The sequence below is a fragment of the Ammospiza nelsoni genome, chromosome 17 (assembly GCF_027579445.1).
Source record: "Ammospiza nelsoni isolate bAmmNel1 chromosome 17, bAmmNel1.pri, whole genome shotgun sequence".
Lineage (NCBI taxonomy): Eukaryota > Metazoa > Chordata > Aves > Passeriformes > Passerellidae > Ammospiza > Ammospiza nelsoni.
In genome coordinates this window covers 16166492-16187796 of record NC_080649.1, presented here as the reverse complement: position 1 = coordinate 16187796, position 21305 = coordinate 16166492, and the positions used below count along the sequence as shown (strand labels likewise).

At 41.8% G+C, this 21305-nt stretch overlaps 1 protein-coding gene across 5 annotated transcripts in view; it reads right to left on the bottom strand.

Annotated features, from left to right (window-relative positions):
• CRAMP1 (cramped chromatin regulator homolog 1) overlaps positions 1–21305 on the bottom strand; it is a 48911-nt gene that overhangs the window by 9232 nt on the left and 18374 nt on the right. For all 5 annotated transcript variants that reach the window (XR_009419626.1, XM_059484370.1, XM_059484371.1 and 2 more), the window contains 11 exons: positions 20575–20623; positions 13156–13241; positions 12331–12454; positions 11174–11255; positions 8848–10107; positions 6483–6657; positions 4141–4322; positions 3397–3471; positions 2097–2178; positions 1304–1408; positions 486–664 (listed from right to left, as the gene is read on the bottom strand). Coding sequence is in view for 4 of the 5 variants with exons in the window: in XM_059484370.1 (XP_059340353.1) it covers positions 486–664; positions 1304–1408; positions 2097–2178; positions 3397–3471; positions 4141–4322; positions 6483–6657; positions 8848–10107; positions 11174–11255; positions 12331–12454; positions 13156–13241; positions 20575–20623 (2399 nt within the window). In the remaining variant the exon portion in view is untranslated. The remainder of the gene's footprint in view (positions 1–485; positions 665–1303; positions 1409–2096; positions 2179–3396; positions 3472–4140; positions 4323–6482; positions 6658–8847; positions 10108–11173; positions 11256–12330; positions 12455–13155; positions 13242–20574; positions 20624–21305) is intronic.

Genomic DNA, 21305 nt, shown 5'->3' with positions numbered 1-21305 from the left:
AGGCCTACTACCATTCATCTGTGCTCTTCATATATCTCATGTCCTTCAAAATGGTACATCAACTCCCTCAGAACACGACATGGACTAACATGTGTCTGGCTCTCAATGAAAGAAACAGCAAGGAGAAATTAGTGTTTCCATTCCAAATACAATCCCAAAAAGTCCATGTTTTGCCCCAGATTCCCTCCTGAATTTCTGAAATGCCATCCTTTTTTTTCAAGCGAGATTTCTGGATTGCCAAGTTCAATGCTCTACCAGCTGCAACCCATTTTACAGGAAGGAAATTCATTCAATGAGATGATGCTTTGATCCCTCAACCCCAAATACACAGCACACAACACAGACTGGGTCTGCCATGACAGCAGTGTCTAACAGCAAGCCCCAGGAGAAAGCTCACTGAGGAATCATAATAATACAGCTTTCTTATACAATGAAAGAACAAGACAGTTAAGCTCTTGAAAAAAGCTTGTTTAAGAGCCTCTGACCTCCACAGTGGTGATGGAGCCTCCATTCTGATGTGCTGCTGCTGGCTCCTGCCCTGTCACTACTGTGGGCACTGCATCCGGTGACAATGAAGACACACCTGGCAAACCATCTGCATCCAGGACAGGCATGGGACTACCAGGGATAATGCCAGCACTTTTAGCTGCCAAGTCAATAGCACCTTGGGTGAGACAAAACACCAAAAAACATATTGCAAGCTTCTTCTTCACTTTGTTATGATTCTCTAAAAGATGATTTTTTTAAACTTACCCAGAGTCAAAACTGCACCTATGTAAAAAAGCAGCAATGGTAATGATCTGATCATCTGGGTCAGCTGCTTCTCTGCACCAAGTGTAACACTGCTTTTAGCTAAAATGTTTAACTTTTCTGCCCTGTTCCAACCTCTTACTAGGTATATCAAAATAGCTGAGAAACATCCCAGTTCCCCTTCCATTCTTCTATTTTTTTTTTTTTGTCCTCCAAATTGCTAAGTAATTATGCAATTTCCAGAAATTTTCTATGGGTCACTAGAGGAGGTCTAGAAACAAAAGAGCCTTATTTTGTTATCTTGCCTCTGATTAGACTCTGTGTAAAAATTGTAGGTTGTTGTAAGGGTCAACCTCACCTAGACTTTTTAAAATTCACTTCAAACATCTGAATGTCTTCTCATCTCAAAAGAATTCTCTAGGTAAAACATAGATGCAGTCACTGTTTTAACCTCATTAATTGTTCTAATTATAGAACCCACTCTCTACTGTGAGACAGTACCTGCCTGGAAGACACCAGCATGGGTTTTATTGCAGAATTCAGAATTACTTACTAGACAGATGGTTGGTGGCCTGTGTTGGAAGAACTTTGGGCACAATTGGACGAGAAACAGCAGCTTTAGTCAGTGAGGACTGGATTGGCCGAAATGAACCTCTCCCTGGGGGGAAGCATTAATACCTGTCAGGCAAATGAAATCTAACACCTTTAAAGCAGAACACAACACAATTCAATGGAAGCAAATAAATTCTAAACAGCAGCAAGCTGCAGGAATGCAAGTAGTGGAGATGATGGAATAGCACTAAAATAGTGATGTGAGCTAAGCAGTGTCTTGCCACGGACACGCAACAGCGAGCGCTGCTGTGCTATTGGAGCTGCTCTCATACTGTCAGTGAAGATAACCCTTCAGGCCTCATGCTGCTTTTCATGGGGGATCACCTTACTACCACTGTACTCAAGAGTGTACCAGCAGAAAAGGACATATGGGCAGTATATTGCTTTTGCTGTATAAAATTTAGACAGTATCCCAGGTACTAGGCTAAGTCCAATATAAAATCTAGACAAATTATTACACCCTACAGAACAAAAATTCCTATCTAAGTATTTTATTCCAAATTTCGTCTTCCTGTTGAGAACTCCTTGCTCTTCTGTGATTTCAATCTTGGGAAATTGAAGAAAAAAATTTTATAAAAAGCACAACTTGCTTCACAATGACCCAGGAGAGCAATTCCATCATCCTGAAGGCTAGTGACACTGTCATTTCAAAAGAGTATTTTCTTCTTTTTAGAAATTACCTCTTTATGCAGTTTTAAGGGACACTTTTCAGTTTGTAGAAGTGCTAGACTCACCTGTAATGGATGAGTTGGATAAGATAGAAAAAGAACAGACATGCTGGGACGGATTTCCAGACGGTCTAGGGAGCAGTGTTCTCTATGTGAGAGAAACAATAAACCAGAACAGATTTAAACACAGAGAGTAACACTCATTGTGTAAGTTGCAGGAATTCACAAGACCTTCCAGAATAGCAGAGTATTTCTGTAGCATTACTATCATGCACCAGACACAGCAATGTGATCAGTGTGCTCTTGAGAAAAAAGCTGCAGAAAGAAATGATGTGTTTTCTCTGTGAACTACTAAAACAAAGTATTTCCACATGGAAAATTCTCAGAGAAAGGATGATTAGAACTACAATCCTCTCTGATTATACTTGCAGTGATTTACAAATCTTTCTCTTTAAGTGATTTTAAGCATGGTACCTAGTCTGTGTACAAACTGATCTGCCCTTAAAATTCAGCAAGTGTAGATGAGCGAGACAGCTGTGTGTGCTTGGGAGCTCTTAAAACACATGAAACTGCCCAGATCTGAAGATGTCAGGATCAAAAATAGTCCAGGGGTGATTTCTGCATCCCCTACTCTTATACAAAACAGAAGAGAAAAAAATGGTATAGTGACACTTGTGAACTTTGTTTTCCCCAGGTTACTATTAATCAGGTTTCAGATTTCTTTTTTCTCACCTGCCTCTGGTGTCCCTGTCACATGTGCCTTTTCCCAGGGTTAACAGAGCAGTCTGAAGGAGGGTAATACCTGTCTGTCACCAAAGCACCACAATAATCGGCCATTCCTTCCATGCATCTTTTTCCAAGTCCCATTTTCCCCCAAGAATCATTGTTCTTTCAGCATGTGTTATGGCTTATTTCACTACAGAAGCTTATATCCACCACAGTTTAACAGCCACTACTGAGCAGGAAGCAGGAAAAGGATATAAAGGAAAATTTTGTAGTTAAGAGGGCTGCCAGCTCCAACACTGCCAGCACAGGACAGTACAGGGACAACACTGCCTACGCCTCAGTGCCAGAAGGCCCAGGTAGCAGAACCTGCTTCCAGGTTTCAAAAGCCTCTTCCAGAGGCTTTTTTATTTCTCCAAACTACCTTAGGCACTGGACTTCCACTGTTGTTGATATTCTTCATACAGGGAATGTAACATGGCAAGTTACACTAGAGACTGAAGTGTTTATTCCTTCATAATTTCAGCTTTATATTTCCAGTGGATGCATGAGGGAAATTCAGGGGGTTTTTTTGTTATGTACAAATTACTACAGCCTTACTGATCCTCAGGGAGCAAAACAGGCATTTACACTTTGCTCTGACCTGTACTACCAGTGGCTTCCGCAAGTGCCTGTTCCGCAGCTTCCTGGGCTTCGGAAGGAAGAAGTCCGACTGCATCTGGACAACAACAGGAAATGCATTACAAGTATTTTAAGCATCCAGGAACAGAATAAATTATATCCCCCAAATTCTTATTTTTGATAAAGATGATTTAAGAATTAACCAGAATAATATGTTTTGTTTCAGATAGCACAATATCCTTCCTGCTAGAGTCAGAATATTTTCCACCAAGGATGTATTTCTTCTTCTTTTTTTATGGAGATAAAGCTTTGTCCCAAAAAGCCATTTCATTACCAACTACTTCAGCTTCCTACAAAATTCTTACTGAGATTGTGTACATAAAAATTAGAATTTGACTTATGTACAGCAATGAGGCTATGTTAAAAATAGCTACACATCAGAAGGGGATAAGTTTTTTGCTAAATCTAGCACATATATTTGCTGGAGCAACTTAATTAGACAGCAAATAAGTGTCATCAAGCTGTGGGATGGTATTCAGATTTGAATTACCTGAATTATCCGAACAGGTAATGTCACTTCAAAGCACAGTTACACAGTTAAAATCTCACTCAGCTCATTTAATACAATGTTAAACTTAAACATGATAAGAAGCACGGCTTCACAAGGCAGCCCATACTTTCTGAGGAATTCAGCATCCCTGTGATACCTCCTGGAAGCTGGCTCATGCACACCATGCTGCATTTTCTGTTCAGTCCTCTCACTTACACTGATGGTGTCCAGGTGCTGCCGGAAGGTCAGCTCTGCTTCCTTGCTGGGCAGGAACAGTTTCCCATGGCGGCTATTGGGGGGCAAGGTTGTAGGGACTGCAAACAGCCCACTGTCGGCCTCTGTGCTCCCAGAACTTGAAGGACTAGCCACCAAGAGAGGTCTAGGGAGGTTTCTCAAACCTAGAATATTTTAACAGCAATTTAAATTAAATAAAGTGAAAACAAAAAGAAATAACTCTTTAGTAGCTGAAGGGTCGTAGAGAGCTGGGACTTAAGGATTCGGGCTTTGTCACCAGCTGTTTCCAAAATCAGGAATATTTCCATATTTCAGTTGTCCCACCCGCAAACTGACAGTATTTACCTGCTATGAACACCACTAATATTCACTTGCTTTGAATTCTTGGAAGTATGGGAGTCAATGTAATTGTACACTACTGAAGAAACTAGAATTGAAGCCCTATTTTCAGCCCCACATAGGCTGTGATAATCAGTTTATCTGTTCGGCTTGTAGGCATACCTGAGGGCCTATCCCAGTAAACAAACTATATCTACCATTTCTTATGTAGGGGAAGATAATACAAACACAGAGCCATTTTACAGTGTTTATGATTTATTTACACACCGCTTCTTTCCCTATAGTAATTTGAAGTGGAATCCCAATAATATCAATCTGGTGTTGGAGCGGAGATCAATTTACCAAAGACCTTCCCAAAGACAGTCTGTCTTCAAAATACATCTGGCACAGTGAAATAATGGTAACTTGTCTGAGTGAAACTTCTCTATTTATGTTTAAGTTTAAAAAAAATGTGGTAGGATTTCCTTCTGCACACAGCCAGCTTGGATGAAAGCCAGCATTGTTGGCCTGTCACTCTGAGGTAGCCAAGATCCACACAGGTGCTTACCAGCACCAGTTAACCCAGTTAACCTGCTCCTGGGTTCACTGCTTCTCAGAGCAGGGGTGTGAAAAGGACTGCCTAAAAATCACAACTGGGCCCAGTAATCCCAGCACCATCACAAACTTTCCTGAAGGCATAAACATTTGGTGGCAAATGCAACTGGGCTGAAGCACAGAACCAAAATTCTTGGCCTGCCATGGCTGCAGGTTACAGCAGCCATACCTCCTACTAAAGAAAAGGCAGTTCATAATCATTCTCTATCTTATAATCATAGAATCACACAACTGATTTGGGTCGGAAGAGACCTTGAAGCTCATCTCATTCCACCCTCTGTCATGGGCAGGGACAACTTCACTATCCCAGGTTGCTCCAAGCCCCATCCAACCTGGTCTTGAATACTGCCAGGCATCCGGGGCAGACACAACTTCTCTGGGCAACCTGTGCCAGGGCCTTACCACCCTCACAGGGAAGAATTTCTTCCTAATATTTAATTTAAACCTATAGTGGCAAGATGGCACAGAAAATTTTCAGTAAATATTTATCAACAGATTTTACACTGGGCATTTACTTGCCTGTTTTGTAAGCTGATATTCTCTTGAGATCTCACACCTTGTGCCAGTCAGCATGTACTGGTTCAGGCTGGGAGGGGGTCAATTTTCTTCAGTGGCAGTTTTGGATTTGCGTTGCAAACAGTGCTCATAACTCAGAGATGCTTTAGTTACTCCTGAGCAGGACTTACACTGGTCAAGGCCTTTGCTGCTCCTCACCCCACACTGCCAGTGAGGGGGCACAGCCAGGACAGCTGATCCCAGCTGACCACAGTGATATCCCACACCATGGGGGGGTCATGCTTAGCATAAGGAGCTGGGGAAAGAAGGAGGAATGGGGTGGACATTCAGAGTGACAGCATTTGCCTTCCCAAGTTACTGTTACATATGATGCAGCCCTGCTGTCTTGTGGATGGTTGAACACCTGCCTGCCCAGGGGAAGCAGGGAACAAATTCCTTGCTCTGCTTTGCATGCACAGCATTTGCTTTCCCTAATAAACTGTTTTTATTTCAAACCACGAGTTCTCTCAGTTTTACTCTTTCAGTTCTCCCCCATTCCACCAGAGGGGAGTAACTAAGCAGCTGCATGGGGCTGAGTTGCTGTCTGGGACTAAACCATGACACAGCTCCCAAAAAAACCCAAGCATCTTCTCTAAGAGTGACCAAGGAGAGTTCTTCTGGATTGTGAACTGCATTACTGATGTGCATTGTTATTCAAGATTCAAAGCAGCACTGGACTTAGGCCAATTCTAAAGCAAATTAGCACACACCGATGTTCTCAGACAGTGAAGTTCCTAAGAAATATTTCTTCCAGTGTTTTATCTCTGGGAAGTTCTCATTATGGTGTGAGGTATTAGTGAGTTGATTTCATCAAGTCCATTTTTAGGAATACTCACCTGAGGAGCTGGAAGCAGCACCAGGAGAAAAAGTCTTGTTGCGAAGGGCAGACTGGTTCCGCGCGCAGCCAGGGCTCCTGGCGTTGATGGCAATCACCTTTCCCGGGGGAGTCAGGGCCTGCTCCTCCTGAGCAGGCTTTATGGGTGACGTGGCAATAGAGCTCATCTCGGGCATCTGAAAATGCACATTAAATGAACATTTTGTGCTGGTACAACAAATGTATTGTGAAACTCACTGTACTTAGGAAGACTTAAAATCTGACATGCTACAACACCTTAAAGTACTGTAAGCAGTATCTCCTAGTGGGCATGAGGGGCAGCTGAAATTACCTTCCTGCCCACTTAGCATTGTTGGATGTCACCAATTCAATACATTAATTTATGTTACAATTGAGTTGACATTCAACAAGCTTCACACAATGTGCTGGATCACCGTGGGATAGAAAGAAAAGAGAAAAAAACAGTGTTGGTTTTAATTCAGTGCAAAGCTATTTTTCATAAACTCCATAGAGAGGGCTGCTCTGGTGAGAGCAGACAAAAACATTTTAATTCTCTCTTAATTCTAATCAAGTAGAGTTTTGAATTTTTTCCCTTCTCTTTCACACTGTAACACAGCACTAACAAGAGACACATGCGCATCGATAATTTTACAGGCCTATCCAGTTGTTTCATTAAGTTATTTAAACTGTCTTCTAGAAAACCCTCCCTTTTAAATTAATTTTAAGCAATCACAGGCTTAAAATTACACCCACTGCTCAACTGCAATGCCACTTCAGAGTTTATTTTATGCTGATGATTTTCATTTAAAGAATGAACCACAGCACAGCTGGCTGCTTTGGCTGTTACAGATTATCTGGAGAAAATAGCAGGCATGCACACAATCAATCCTTCCTCTTAAAATATCCTGTGGCAAAAATACCATAGTTCCTGTCATTATTTGATGAAATGCAACTTTCAAGACATCTACAGTGCTTTCAGTGAGGCTGTAAATATCTTCCTGGCCTTTGCAATATCAGTGCCACAATGTTCATGTTTCAAGGAGAATATGTTTTTCTGAAAAACAGTGAAAATAAAGTGGTATTTGACAAATTAAAGGTTGTGTTCCTTTTTTTTTTTTTTTTTGCTGGAATGTACAATATAGTATATATCCTTAAAGAGCTCCTTTATTACTCAGTAGTGCTATAAGACAGCCAAGAGTGTGAAAGTGACAGAAAAACACATGCAAATCCTAATTGCTGGTTCCTCCCCCACTCTTCAATTCCTCTCCCCCCAGGTCTCAGGGATGTCCTTCTTTATAGTTTGTGATTGTTTCATCATGTCATGCCTAGCTGTCACCTGTGTCACCAGAAGTAAAAGTAGATGCCAAAGAGGAGACAGCAGCCCAGATCTGTGAGATGTCAGACCTTAGGCCTTTGCAGTTTAAACAAGGTCTATATCTGGAGCTGCATCTGAACAAAGATGGGTTTAAATTTATAAAATCCTTCATTCCATGTCTGTAGAATCAGAATCAAAAGGAACTTTGAGTGGAGTTAAATCACCAACAAACAAGGATTAAAGAACTCTGTGTTTGGGAACACTGATACATTTGCATCCTGGGTGGAACAGAATCTTTAGCTCATCAGAGGCCTTTGAGTAAATCTGCTAAACTCTGTGTCTTTTTAAAAGATGTTTTACTAAGTTTCAATTGGCTGCACTAGGGGGAATTGGCTGCCCAGGTATCATTGGGGCAAATCTTAAATACAGGTTTACAAAGCACAAGAAGGAAAGCAAGTTCATTCCCTAAGGTCTGCCTAAGGACTGGGACTGTTGAACAGCTATCCTGAAGTCTGGGAACTTTTACACAGATCAACTGAGACAGGCACAGTTCTATTGACTCTGCTGTTCTGAAGAAATACTTTCTTTTCACTCTCACACTGTGTAATTTGAATAAATATTGAAAATCAATGCAGTTTTCATGTGCAATAATAATCTCATCCAGGCTCCATTTCCCACAAAAGGTTGGATTAGATGATCTTCCAAGGCCCCTTCCAACCTGGGCTGTTTTAAGGTTCCACGAATCTGAGAGAGAACAGAAGGCACCTCACCTCAGAACTGCTCTTTTAAGTAATCCTGTTAAATGTTCACTGGAACACCAATGAGACTCACAGCAAACTAGAAGCCAAAAGGCAGTGTAAAAAGCATATTAAAGCAAAGTCCACTCTGTAGCCAGCTGTCATGTCTGGTGGTTTTTGTATAATTTAAACACAGGAATCTCCAAAGCTCTTGACATGGCTAGCTACCAATTTATTGCAAATGCACAACTGGGCAATTATTCCCCAAATGAAACTCAAGTTTAGCATCTGGAGCATGAACAAGAGCCACTTACTGGTTTGGGATTGACTTCAGTAGAGATGAGTCTCAGAAGGCAATTCAAGAGTCTCTGCTTGTGCAAGGTAGAGCATGCAGGGACAGCACTTGACTCAGATACCTGCTCTCTAGCATGCTGGGTTTTTGGCTCCAAGACAGCCAACCAGTCATATTCCAGCTGCAGCTTGTTCGGTTTGCCCATCATGAGGTAGACTTCAGCCAGTGTAAGGCTCTCAGAGGTTCGCAGACTCCATCCTTCTTCTCTAACTTGTTGGGAGAGCCGACTTGGGTCATCCTTGAGAGACTTTGTACTGGATTGTCCCTGAGGTGGAGGTGGAAACGAGGAGCCCAGCTTCTCTTGAGAATCCTCCATTACTGCATCCGTGATATCCTTGGTACAAGCATCAAGCTGCTGGCCCTGGCTGTGGCTCGCCTGAGTTTCATATCTGCTGCTGCCAGGGGAAGCCACACCACCTCTCAGTAGCTGGGAACAAGAGTCAGAGGTTTCTGCACTCCTCCTGCTTGGAAAAGCCACTGGAGAAGCATTACCAGCTGCTGAAGCAGAGTCTTTCCCGTGCAGTTTGTCTGTGCAGGAACATTTCTCTGGGACGATTAGGTCCTGGCAGGACTTCATGTACCGTGGGAATGGATCAAGCAGGGAGAGCTCCTCCACATCAGGGATCCTGCTGCAAGCACACTCTGTGCTGCACGAAGGTAGCACACCTGCCTGGTCACTAGCCAGGGCCTCCCTGCCCTCCATGCAGGGGGCCACTGAGCTCAGCTTTTCCTGGTGCCCTCCTGGATCCTGAAGTCCAGAAGGTGGTTTCTGGAGGGAATTAGTGATGCCAAGATTTGAGGCTATTCCTTCCACCAGGACGGGCTCTGAGGCACCATCTTCAGTGCTTGCAGAAACTTCACTTGTAGGCTGCAAGGTTCTGCTGGGCTCTGTAGTGCTTTCTCCCCTTCCCACACCCTTACCTTCCATCCCCCGCAGGTATTTCAGCTGTCCCCTTGCTGTCCCCTGACCACTCTGTATGCCAAGGATTTGGGCAGGGGGGAGTAAGTGAGAGTCTTTTGCGTTCTGTTTGCATTTGCCCGTTTCCTGCCAATGCACGGTACAGAAGGCCTTGGAGTGGACCACTCTGGCTACCCCAGGCAGTGGAGTGATGGTACAGTTCTCCCCTGGAAAGAGATGGAGCATCACTTTCTCCTCTGAGAAGCTGCCTCTTGTTTCTGAGTCTCTGGAGTCTCGAAGTTGCTGTTCTTCAAGTGTTTTACGCTAAAAAAAGATGTGTCAAAGAATGTAACAGTCATCTGTCCCTTCCAAAAAAGCACCTGGGAGCCTATTTTGCAAGTTAAAAAAAAAAAAAAAGAAGAAAATAAAAGAAAACCTAGCTGATTGAGGATATGTTCTCTATTTGCACAGATTATAGTGAAGACAACTATAATCAGAAATTAGGTTCTTTGTGGTGATAAAGACTGCAGTGAAGACCTGCTACAAGTCCAAATACACATTCCAAACAAAAGTACCTCCCTGTTTCACACACCACTGTAATTGTAAAAAAACGACAAACCCAATCAACAAACCCCAACAAAACCAAGCAAAACCTCTAACACTGCACAGCAAAGCAGCCTCTCATGAGTGCAGCAAACTCCACCTTACATACTCTGACATCCTTCAGAGTTTCAAGTGCTGTGCCTCTGCTTCTTCCAGGCTCGCAAATTAAACAGAAAAGCCTGAATAAAAGGCCAAAGAAGTGGATAAAACCTACAAGTCAGAAGGACTAGGTTCAGAACGGAACAGTTGCTAACTCACAAATCTTTCTATTGCATGGATCAAATTTCAGAGGCAGGGACACCCTGAACACTGTAGGGCTCAGACAGTGCAGATATACATTGCAGGTAGCAGCAGCTACCTCAACAAGAAGCTTAAGCCTATATTGGTGAATCTGCACAAAGTGCAAAGATCTGTCCTTAATCTCTTGGCTGAAACTGGAAACAGAATAGTCAGTTATTATCCAGGCTGTACTGGGGTCACCCAGTGATAATGAACCAGACTAAGATCACAGTGTGAGGAAACTAAATAAAGTCAGGAACATAATTTTTTCTTAACTAGCTTTTATGGGATCATAACAGAGAAGAGTTGAGGTAAAAGCAGAACACTACGGGATCTCTCACAAAAGCTTCCACTAGTGATGCTAAGACTTTATCTATGTCTTTACTAAGCAGGGACTGGTATATTTATGAAGTAGATTCACTTTTACGATGCAAAACTGAACTTGGAATAGGAAGTGAACTTCTCCCAGGACATAGCACATGGAACAGACTGAGCAGGAAAAGGATACAACCCGCACTTCATGTAGAGCCCACTTCTGCTTCAGGAACTCAAGGAGGCTGGAGACCTTCCGATGTAACTCCACGATCATCCTGTACGCAAGAGAAGCAGAGCGAGGGAACAGAGAATAACTGTCAGCAGGAGCTCCAAGTCCTAACCTTGATGCTAGAAGGGGAATTAAGGAATAAACTGGCATTCTATAATGCCAGCACAAAGAACACTCCCAAGCGCTAAGAAAAACGGCCACAACAAAAAACATACGTTATCCCACAACTTTAAAATTTCGGTTAACTCACAACTGTGACAACTCAAACATTCTAAAAGCCTGTTAGATAAACCTGACTGCCATGATTCAAGAAACTAATTTTTTCCAGACAGAAGAAGATAGGAAAAGATGGCAGGACTTAACTGAACTGCAAAAGTGCAGGCAAAGCATGAAGCAACTACATAAAGTATAAAAAGAAAGAGAAAAAGACAAACATTAACTTTTTGAAAGCATTTTACTAAATAAACCTAATGCAGAGAAGAGAATGGATATTTTTATCATGATTGGTCACTACACTGAAGTGTTGCATTTGAAACAACATTCAACATCACAGAGGTCTCCCGTTTGCTGTTCCAAGTTCTGGACTAGATGTAAGGACCAGGATGAACAGCCACTGATGACACTGAACAGCTGCACCAGCAGTGTTTTTCAAGGGAGAAACTACAAACACTTTCCATGCTACTTTAATCATTGGGTACAGGTGAAATGTTCAGAGCCTTGGTGCAGGCACCTCTGACCAGTGCGTATATTCCCTTGTCTCTGTCAATGGTACATGCAATACAGATTTTAGTAGAACCAAGGCTACTATCACCATTTTACTTGCCCTCTGCTCTGACATTACGTGGCACAAACTGTACTCATCTCCAAAGCTAGTAGCTCCTTCATTACTCAAATTACAAGATATAAAGAACAATGGTAATCTAATTTTCCCATGTGACAACTCATGTTTACAAACCACGCACTGGTTAGACAAAGGCTTCAGACTAAGTACACTTAGGACAACTGCATTATCATGGATGAACTGCCCAACTGGCAAAGAGGATGAAGAAAGAAAGAGGAAGGGGCGAGGATGCTGCTCATCTATTTCCCTATTCTGAGCACCACAATCAGTTCTCCATTACCTAAGCCGTGGGTTCTGGGCAAGACTCTGTACTCGAGCCCACGCATGGTTATTCCGTGGCTGCAACTCCACAGGGACCTTGAGGGGAAGTCGTACTGGCTTTTGGTCCTCTTCATCACTCACACCTGAATGGAGATGAAGTACAAAGGGTCAAAGCAAGGACAACTTAGTTGTCAGACAACTCCTGTCATACAGGACAACTGTATGCTCAGTTACACAATACAAAAGATCAGACACCACCATCACCTACAGACAACTTGAGGAGCTCAGCTTCACCAGTGGAGCCCACTTCCTTAATTACCTTTTGTTTCAATATGTTCTTATCCTTGGACACTGTAGTGGTACTGGGGATTCCAGTTGAGCAAGCAGTGTCAAAAATCAGACCTCTACAAACTTTGAGCAAGTACAGTATTTCAGACCTTTGAACAGCCTGATTCTACTTACTTGAGAACAAGGAAGTCAACAAAAAATCCAAAATGAAATCATACACAGCTGTATAGGGGAAAGTAAAAAATTTGAAAATGTTCAATGCTAAACACTATACTACTGCTGATTCACTAGCACCTTCACATACAGTGAAAGCAGCAGTGAACTGGTCTGGTGTAGATATTTCCTTTTCAAGTTAACTGGTGAGAAAACTGCATGAGTCCTGAAGTTACAGGGGTTACACAAGCTAACAGGCCAAGACAGAATACTATGCCCAGGACAAACATGCAACAGCACAAATTTCCCTGCCAGTGATGGACACACCAGAACAAGCCTGCTCACTTTCTATGCTTCCAGCCATTTTCTAGAACACCCTCATGTTCCAGCATCTTTTACTCACCATCTGGATCACAGAGTTTCTTCAAAGCCCTGCACATGGGAGCTTTGATACGCAGGTTTCTGCCCTTGTAACGAACAGTTGTAGCCCTGGATATATGAAAAGAGAAGTACTTAGAGGAACCAGTAACAACAGTATGCGAATACAGACCTATCCATCTTAGGCCCTGTCCTCTTCACCATCCTCATATATAACTTGGACACAGGACTGGAAAGGATACTAAGCAAGTCTGCAGATGATACAAAATTGGGAGAAGCCGTAGACTCCCATGAAGGCAGGGAGGCCCTACAAAGAGAGCTTAACAAATTAGAGGACTGGGCGATCACCAACCATGTGAAGTTCAACAAGGGAAAGTGCCAGATTGTGCACCTGGGATGGGGCGACCTTGGATGTAGGGACAGACTGGGGAATGAGATGCTGGGGAGCAGTGCTGCAGAAAGGACCTGGGGGTCCTGGTCGAGGGCCAGCTGGAGCTGAGTCACCAGTGCCCTGGAGCCAAGAGGGAAACCCTTGTTCTGGGGGTACCAGGTCCAGCATTGCCAGCCGGGCTGGGAGGGGATTGTCCCACCCTGCTTTGCACTGGAGTGGCCTCACCTTGAGTATTGTGTGCAGTTTTAATCACTACCATATAATAAAGATATTAAGCTATTAGAGAATGTCCAAACGAGGACAATGAAAATGGTGAAGGGGGAGCCATATGAGGACTGGCTGAGGGCACTTGGTCTGTTCAGCCTGGAGAAAAGGAGACCGGAGGGAGACCACCTCGCAATTGCAACTTCCTCATGAGGAAAAAAGAAGGGGCAGACACCAATATTTTCTCTGTGCTGGTCACTGGTGACAGGACCCAAGGAAATGGCCTGAAGTTGTGTCAGGGCAGGTGTAGGCTGGATATTAGAAAAAGCTTCTTCCTGCAGTGCTTGGGCACTGAACAGGCTCCCCAGGGCAGTGGTCACAGCACCAACCCTGACAGAGATCAAGAAGCATCAAGACAATGCTCTCAGTCACAGTGTGACTCTTGGGGATGGTGCTGTGCAAGGCTGGAAGCTGACCTTGATGACCCCTGTCCCTTCCAACTCAGCTTATTCTGTGATCAGGGCAGGGACACAGAGCAAAACACCATCATGGCTATAGGAATGAATACAGAAATGTAAGGGTCTGTAGTGCAAGTTCATGGAGCGTTCAGTTCTTCCTATCACCTTATTTTTCATTGTGGAAGCGCTACTCTTGTGACTCTCCTCTTCCAGACTTTCATTAAATACTTGGTTGTCCACCCAGGGAGGGACTTCTGTTTTATAAGTGGACCAGGATCATGTTACTTTGGTTCAAGAGTACCCTCACAGACAGCTGCTTCATAAAAGACAAGTGGTTTTGATTTAGTCTTCCCTTTATACTTATGACTCTTAATTATAGGAAGAAAGAGTCTGAAGTCCTTGCAGTCTTTCATTAGGAAATATGATCACCATATCTGGTGTAGACATGAAGTCTAAGAGCTTGTGCAAAAACCTAAACAAAGTAACTTTTTACAGTATGATTTCACTGCTTTAGTTTCAGTATCACTTTAGCAGTTTCAAAGATCCTTAAAAGTCAGAGATCATTTTTGTTTCACACCATGAAACTACTTGATTTCTTCACTCCATCAGTCCTGTTTCCTTTGTAGGGACTTAAAGGGCACTTTGAGCCTAATCAAATTACCAGTGGCAGTATTACTACCTAATACTTGAAGCAGATCAGCTGGCATAGAAGCAGCAGGACTGAATGCAAATCCTTGTAGTAAAACAAAATAAATTATAAAGAATATTCCTATGCTGTAAGTAAAACACCATCATGCAGGAAGAGCAGTTGTCTACAGTGCTAGGAGGAAAATCTGGAAAAGGGCAGCAGAAGTGGAGGCAGACCTGAGAAGATGGAGCTGATGGGGTGAGCAACTCAAAAGTTTCAGTTACTGAACTGTGACTTTCTATAGATTTGGAATATCCCTGGGCGGGAAGGGCAGATTTCTTTTCAGCATAATTCTTGGAAAAAAGAATTGTTTGAAGACAGTTGGTCCCACCAAGCCCAACAGTGTAAAGTCTCTGTCAGGGTCTGCCAGTGAAAAGACTTAGAGAAGGACACAGAAACCCTTGCAGGTATCTAATCAATAAGTTAAGGAAAGTTAAAACCTCGTCCTGGGCACCTCAGCCTTAGCATGAGACTCCATATCCTCTTCTATGTATCCTTATATTAAAGTGTAGATATGATTTTATCAGAAAATCAGCATTTTGCACAATGATCCTCTTCCCTATTTGTAATCTGTTTTAATACAGCAAATTCTTTTTACTACTTGTGCAAGCTGAGACTTTCCTCCTTGATTTTAGCTAATGCAATTCTTAATTATCAAATCTGCCCTTGAAGCATGTGAGTGAGGAGTCAAAAATGGCATTATTATTATCATCATCATCATTATTATTTTGACAGTTAGTACAAGTAAGAAGAGGTTTGGGGAGAGAAACATTTTTTATATTAACTGATATAACTATATAAATCAATCAAGTTCTGTGGAAATTGTTCCATCACATGAGTGGCAAGTTATTGAAACAAGGGCCTGGCTGCTCAGAAGGCCCAGAAGGTTTGATCTGCCTAAAACAGCTGAGCCAATTGATCTAAAAAAAAGAAAAAAGAAGTGCTGTTGTTCATTTTTGTATTTCCTATTTCTGTTCAAGAGCCCAGCAAGTTGGTCATAAAGCATTTATTGTTGAGTCAGGCTTCCTGGTAGTTGTTCATGCTCCATTTGTCTGCCACCTGTGCAGGTGGACCTTGGGCTGCAGGTATCCACCACATGTTACCATGGAGCACCTTATAAATGAATCAGCATTACAAACTCCTGAATGCATCTCTATCTGTGCTTCAAAGGGCAGAGAGATGAGCAAAAAACAACCAACCCAACCAAAACCTACGATAAAAGCCAGAAAAGAAGTGTGAAAAATATAAGTAAATTATGGAAAAGATAGTATTTGAAAAAAACCCCAAAAACAACAAACCAAAAATCAAACAAACCAACAAAACACTATGAGGAAAACCACATTGGAGGAAACCAAACAACTGCAAACCTGCTGATACCTATATGGAGAAGCAGGAACCACTGTCTTCCCCAAGCATGAGGGGGAATAGCACAGTTCAGAAGTCAGCAAGCAAAGTATACCATTCAGTAAATGAAGAGACATTTACTTTCATGTTCTGTCACAAATGTGACAAAACATTAAAGACTTCCCATGCAAGTTTTTACCCTGCCACTACAGCACTCTTCCACAACAACAGTGATCAATGTTATTTCCATGGTTCCTTTGCACACACTTTAGAATATCCCAGCTCCCCACATTCAGGTGTTCTGCTTCCCCTAATTCCCTTTTCCATTAAGCACACTTAGCTTCAAGCAATCTAGGACAGAGTCTAAAGAATAACTTGTTATCAAATTGATATAAAAGCAGATATATTTAGACATGATAATTTTCTAATTGAAATCTGTAGCAGGGAGGCTGAAAGAAGACTATTTCTACAAATTTAGGGGAGAGTACAGTAGAACAGTCAGTCTGCAACAGAACTACTTTTAGCTTCAAAATCCCTTTTTTCTTCTGTTATCTAGATCCTGGATGTCTCCAAATGCAGAAAAGGGTAAGTCTTAAAAAAAGTCACTCTACTGACTATGCATTCAGAATTACCTGTCTGACTTGACACCAACAGCATAACCTGCCTACTTAAAATGGTTTGGTTTATATACTATTTTTTTCAGTATACTAAAATGGTTTGGTTTATATATTTTTTTTTCAGTATGAACTGTTATTTTATGATCAAGATTTTTAGAGAGTTACAGATTTCCCCTCAGCATGCCAAAGAGCTTTCCCAAGGAACTGGAAGACAGTGAAGAATCACTCCTATCCTACATAAAGTACATTCAGAATCTGAACCAGACAGAACAACTATTGCCTTTTAATGGTTTCTGCCTTTCTTACCTTGTGTTATAAAGAGCCTCTCAAGTCGGGGGGTAAAACCACATACACTACAAGACACTGAAGAGTGCTCTGCTTAACTGGTGCACCATTACAATACTTCTTTAATTAAGTGTTTTTTATGGTTTGGTTGGTTTTGTTTTTTTTTTTAACTTACCCAAAATTTCTACATATTTACAAAGACATCGAGGAAATATTTTTATTCATTCCTATGTAGTTTTTTATTAAATGTAAAGGGTGTTGCAAAATCTAAGTTAAGTAATAATGCTTCCCTCCTAAAAATGAAACAAAACAACAAACCTTCAGTTTAAGTTTATTTAAATTAGTTACTGAGCAGTTCTGCTATACCACTATACATCCTTTTTTTTCTTGTTATACATCCAATGACATAATAAATGTGTAGTAAAATTAAAATGCTGTAACAAAAATCTTAGCACAAAGGACTGGACAGAGAGTGGTCCTGTCTTTCAGCAGCTAGAGCAGGTCAGTGTTGCCCTGAGTATGCTGAACTACTCAGAACAGTTACAGAAGCTGACAGAATAATTCTTAGCTTCCCCTTGCATTTATAAAGATGTAAACTGTGATCTATTTTCTGCAAGATTCCCCATTTATTCAACAAGTCCTGTACCACTGGCTGTTGACTAGCCTCATTTGCCTGTTTCTGACATTCTGAAGCCAAGTAAGAGATGTACAACAGGCAAACAGGGATGCATCACACAGAGACTTTGCTGGTACTTACCAGGGTCGGCTGACAACTGGAGTTGTCAGGCATGCCTTAGTATGCATGACCTGGGTTATAAGCTCAACTAGGAAGCTTTTACATATGGTTTTCTTATGAGTCCCTGACAGGGTCATTTGTTTTTCCACACTCCAAGAGATTAGTACAGAAACAAGAGATGCAAAACAAGCATTGAATTAGAGCATGCAACTCCAGGGTCAGGAGTTGTGCTGCAAATAAATTGCCAGGTAGCTCCTCAGAACCCTTCTTGACTTTTCTTACCAATTAAATGAAGAGAATGTTTACCAACTTAAGGAGCAGACCATCAGAATAATGCATGTTCACATTCCCCATTTTTAATCACTTCTGGCTCACTTTTACTGCTTTCCTCAGTGACAAGCCTTACAAAGTGCATTGCATTCAGAAGAAGAGTGTCACACTTGAAAGAAACATGTTAGCAACTGGAGAAAGAGCTGATTACAAAGAGGGAAGAGGCTCATAGAATTGTACCATCACTGAGCAAGATGAGAAGTTGAACCAACTGAGGTACATGCAATGTGTTTGCTTCTGGGAGCTATGAGGCTGCCCTGCACGTGCAGGTGGTGCAGACATCCAGGTGGTAATGAAGACACAGTTTGTTCTTCTTCAGCTGATGAAGTTCACCACCAAATGGGGTAAGGGATGCAGGAGAAAAAGGGAAACAAAAATGGGCCTCCCAGATGTACACAAAAAGCCTGTGCTAAAGCAACTGGTTAATGTTACGTACACTCTAGTTTTGGTGCAGAAGATTAGCATAAATACTTCCAAATGCAAAGACTCCTCTTCCCAAAATGGCTTGTTACAAGACTGGCTTTCATGAAGTAAACACCTAGACTTCACAGGACACAGGAATTACTAGCTCTCATCAACAATTAATTAGAAGAACTAAAGCCTGAATCATGCAAAGTGATAGACTGATACTACAGCTCACTAAACATCATCAGGCTCATTTGCTATGCTTCAGTTTGTTTGGATAACCCAGTATAAGAAAGGCACTCTAGTATAGCACAGAGTGACTAAGCAAACTGCTGATACTCTGAACCTTAGAGATATTCGGGGAACTACAGATGAAGGCTCATCCCAGGTTTACTTTAACTGGTAAGTCAAATTTAAAGAGGTAATTCGCTTTAAGAATAATGCCGTTGAACATACTGTTAATATTTTCCTAATTGTACAAAACCCAAACCACATGGGAATTTCTCTTCTAATTTAAAACCTTGCAGTTAACAGAAGAATGAACAAGTGATTCAAGCATCACACTGAAGACCATCAACACAAGCACACTGTACAAACAGCATCTCCCAAGAGAGGAAAGATTGTTCAACTCCTAAGAAATTAATCTGGGAATTCCATTTGAGAACACAAGAAAGGGAGAACACCAAATATCCATATTTTCAAGGCAAAGTCAAAAGACTGCAGCTGCTGAGGGGGCAAACTTCTGCTCCTGTCTACAGCCAACTTTACTTCATCAAGGACTTGCCTACTACAGTGAACACCGTAAAAGCAAGAATGTAAAAGGTAAAAGCATATCTGTAACAGAGACAGAAAATAATGATTTTTCAAATCACTTTTAAAGATGGGGTCAAGGAGACATCAATGCCTCCTAAGTAACCACATGCCTTGTCCTTTCAAAGAGATTTCACTTTAAAATACATAAATTCTAAAAGATGAACTACTTTGGAAAAATTGATGCACAAATCAGGTATGCCCTCATTTATAATAATACACAACTTCTAATCCCTTCTGCATTCTAGGAGGGCTTCGAATCATAGACTGCAACCTCAAATCCCACAACACTCTTTAGAAGCGAAAGAGAACACTTGTTCTTAATGTCACTGGAGGGCTGAGGCCTCCAATGTACTGAAGGGTCATTTCAGGTCTGAAAGTCAGGACTTGTGAGCCCTGCTGAGGTAGAATGGTTTGGACATGAACCCTCACTGCAAGAAGGACATTAAGGGGCTGGAATGTGTGCAGAGATGGGAATGGAGCTGGGGAAGGGTCTGGAGCACAAGTCTGATGAGGAGCAGCTGAGCAAGCTGCAGGGGCTCAGCCTGGAGAAAAGGAGGCTCAGGGGGGCCCTTGTGGCTCTGCACAGCTCCTGACAGGAGGGTGCAGTCAGGTGGGGGTCAGGCTGTGCTCCCAGGGAACAAGGAACAGGACAAGAAGAAATAGCCTCAAGCTGTGCCTGGGGAGGTTTAGATGGGATACTGGGAAAATTTCTGCACTGAAAGTGTGGTCAGGCAGTGGAACAGGCTGACCAGAGCAGTGGTGGAGTGACCATCCCTGAAGAGATTTAAAAGACCTATGGATGTGGCACTTTGGGACAGGAGTTAGTGGTGGAAGGGCTGAGGTAATGGTTGGACTTGATGATCTTGGATTCCAACCCAAATAATTCTATGATTTCCCTGAGTGAATCTACATGGTTAAGTGCTGTAGCTTCTGTAAAGAATTCCCATTGAATTATTTTATTAAACTTAACTCATAATTTCTTATTATTAACAATTAATGGCTTTATGGAAAAGGGGAGAAATAATAATATTCCTAATACAAAACAAACTAAGAATGGAAAACATCAAACTTCTGTTCTTGAAAATTAAAAAATGCCCCAAACTTTGGATGATCAATACAACATCCAACTGAACAACACAGTTTTATGAGTGTCAGGAGTAAGTTCTTACTTACCCGGCTTGAATGAGCTCATTGAGTTTAGCTGCGTTCTTGTCATCCATACCTTTCCAGTAAATGAGATAACACAGTGAATTAGGATTTACACTGTTAAACCCATGGCCTTCTCTGTGTCCTATTGGGTTTCCAAAGCTATTACATTTTATTCTCACATAGGATTAACGTGCATAAATTTGCTGTAACATAGTTCTTCTGGAAAGTTTGTATTTTCATAACATGCAAGCTTTACATGGTCCTTGCCACAAAAATTACTTTTTACACATGGATTAAATAATCCTAGTTTAGGTACTACAGCCATCTTTGAACATTGGGCTTTAATCTGACACTGGGTTATTAAAAAGCAAAGCTTCTTCCTGCTCAGTCTCTGTTCCTAAGGCAGCAAGGCAGAATGAAATAGCACCCTAGTACTTTACAAGAGTAAATAAAAATAATAAAATGCACATGCAACCCTCACTTTTTCATATGCATTACAGAGCATGTTTTTAGACAGAAATTTTGGTAACTCCATTTATATGACAGTTAGGCCTAGATCTATTCACTGAACAATTAACCTCCCCCTGGCAATGCTAAAAGTATTTCTGGAGTGTTTTCGTGTCTCAATAGCTCTCAGTAAGTCTTCTCCATTTATGAGGCTGTGAATACCACAAGAGGAAAAAAAGAGGGGGGAGAAGGAAGAAACTGCTTTTCTATAGAGTAGACCTGTCATAAATGGGTGTACAGTCCTGCAT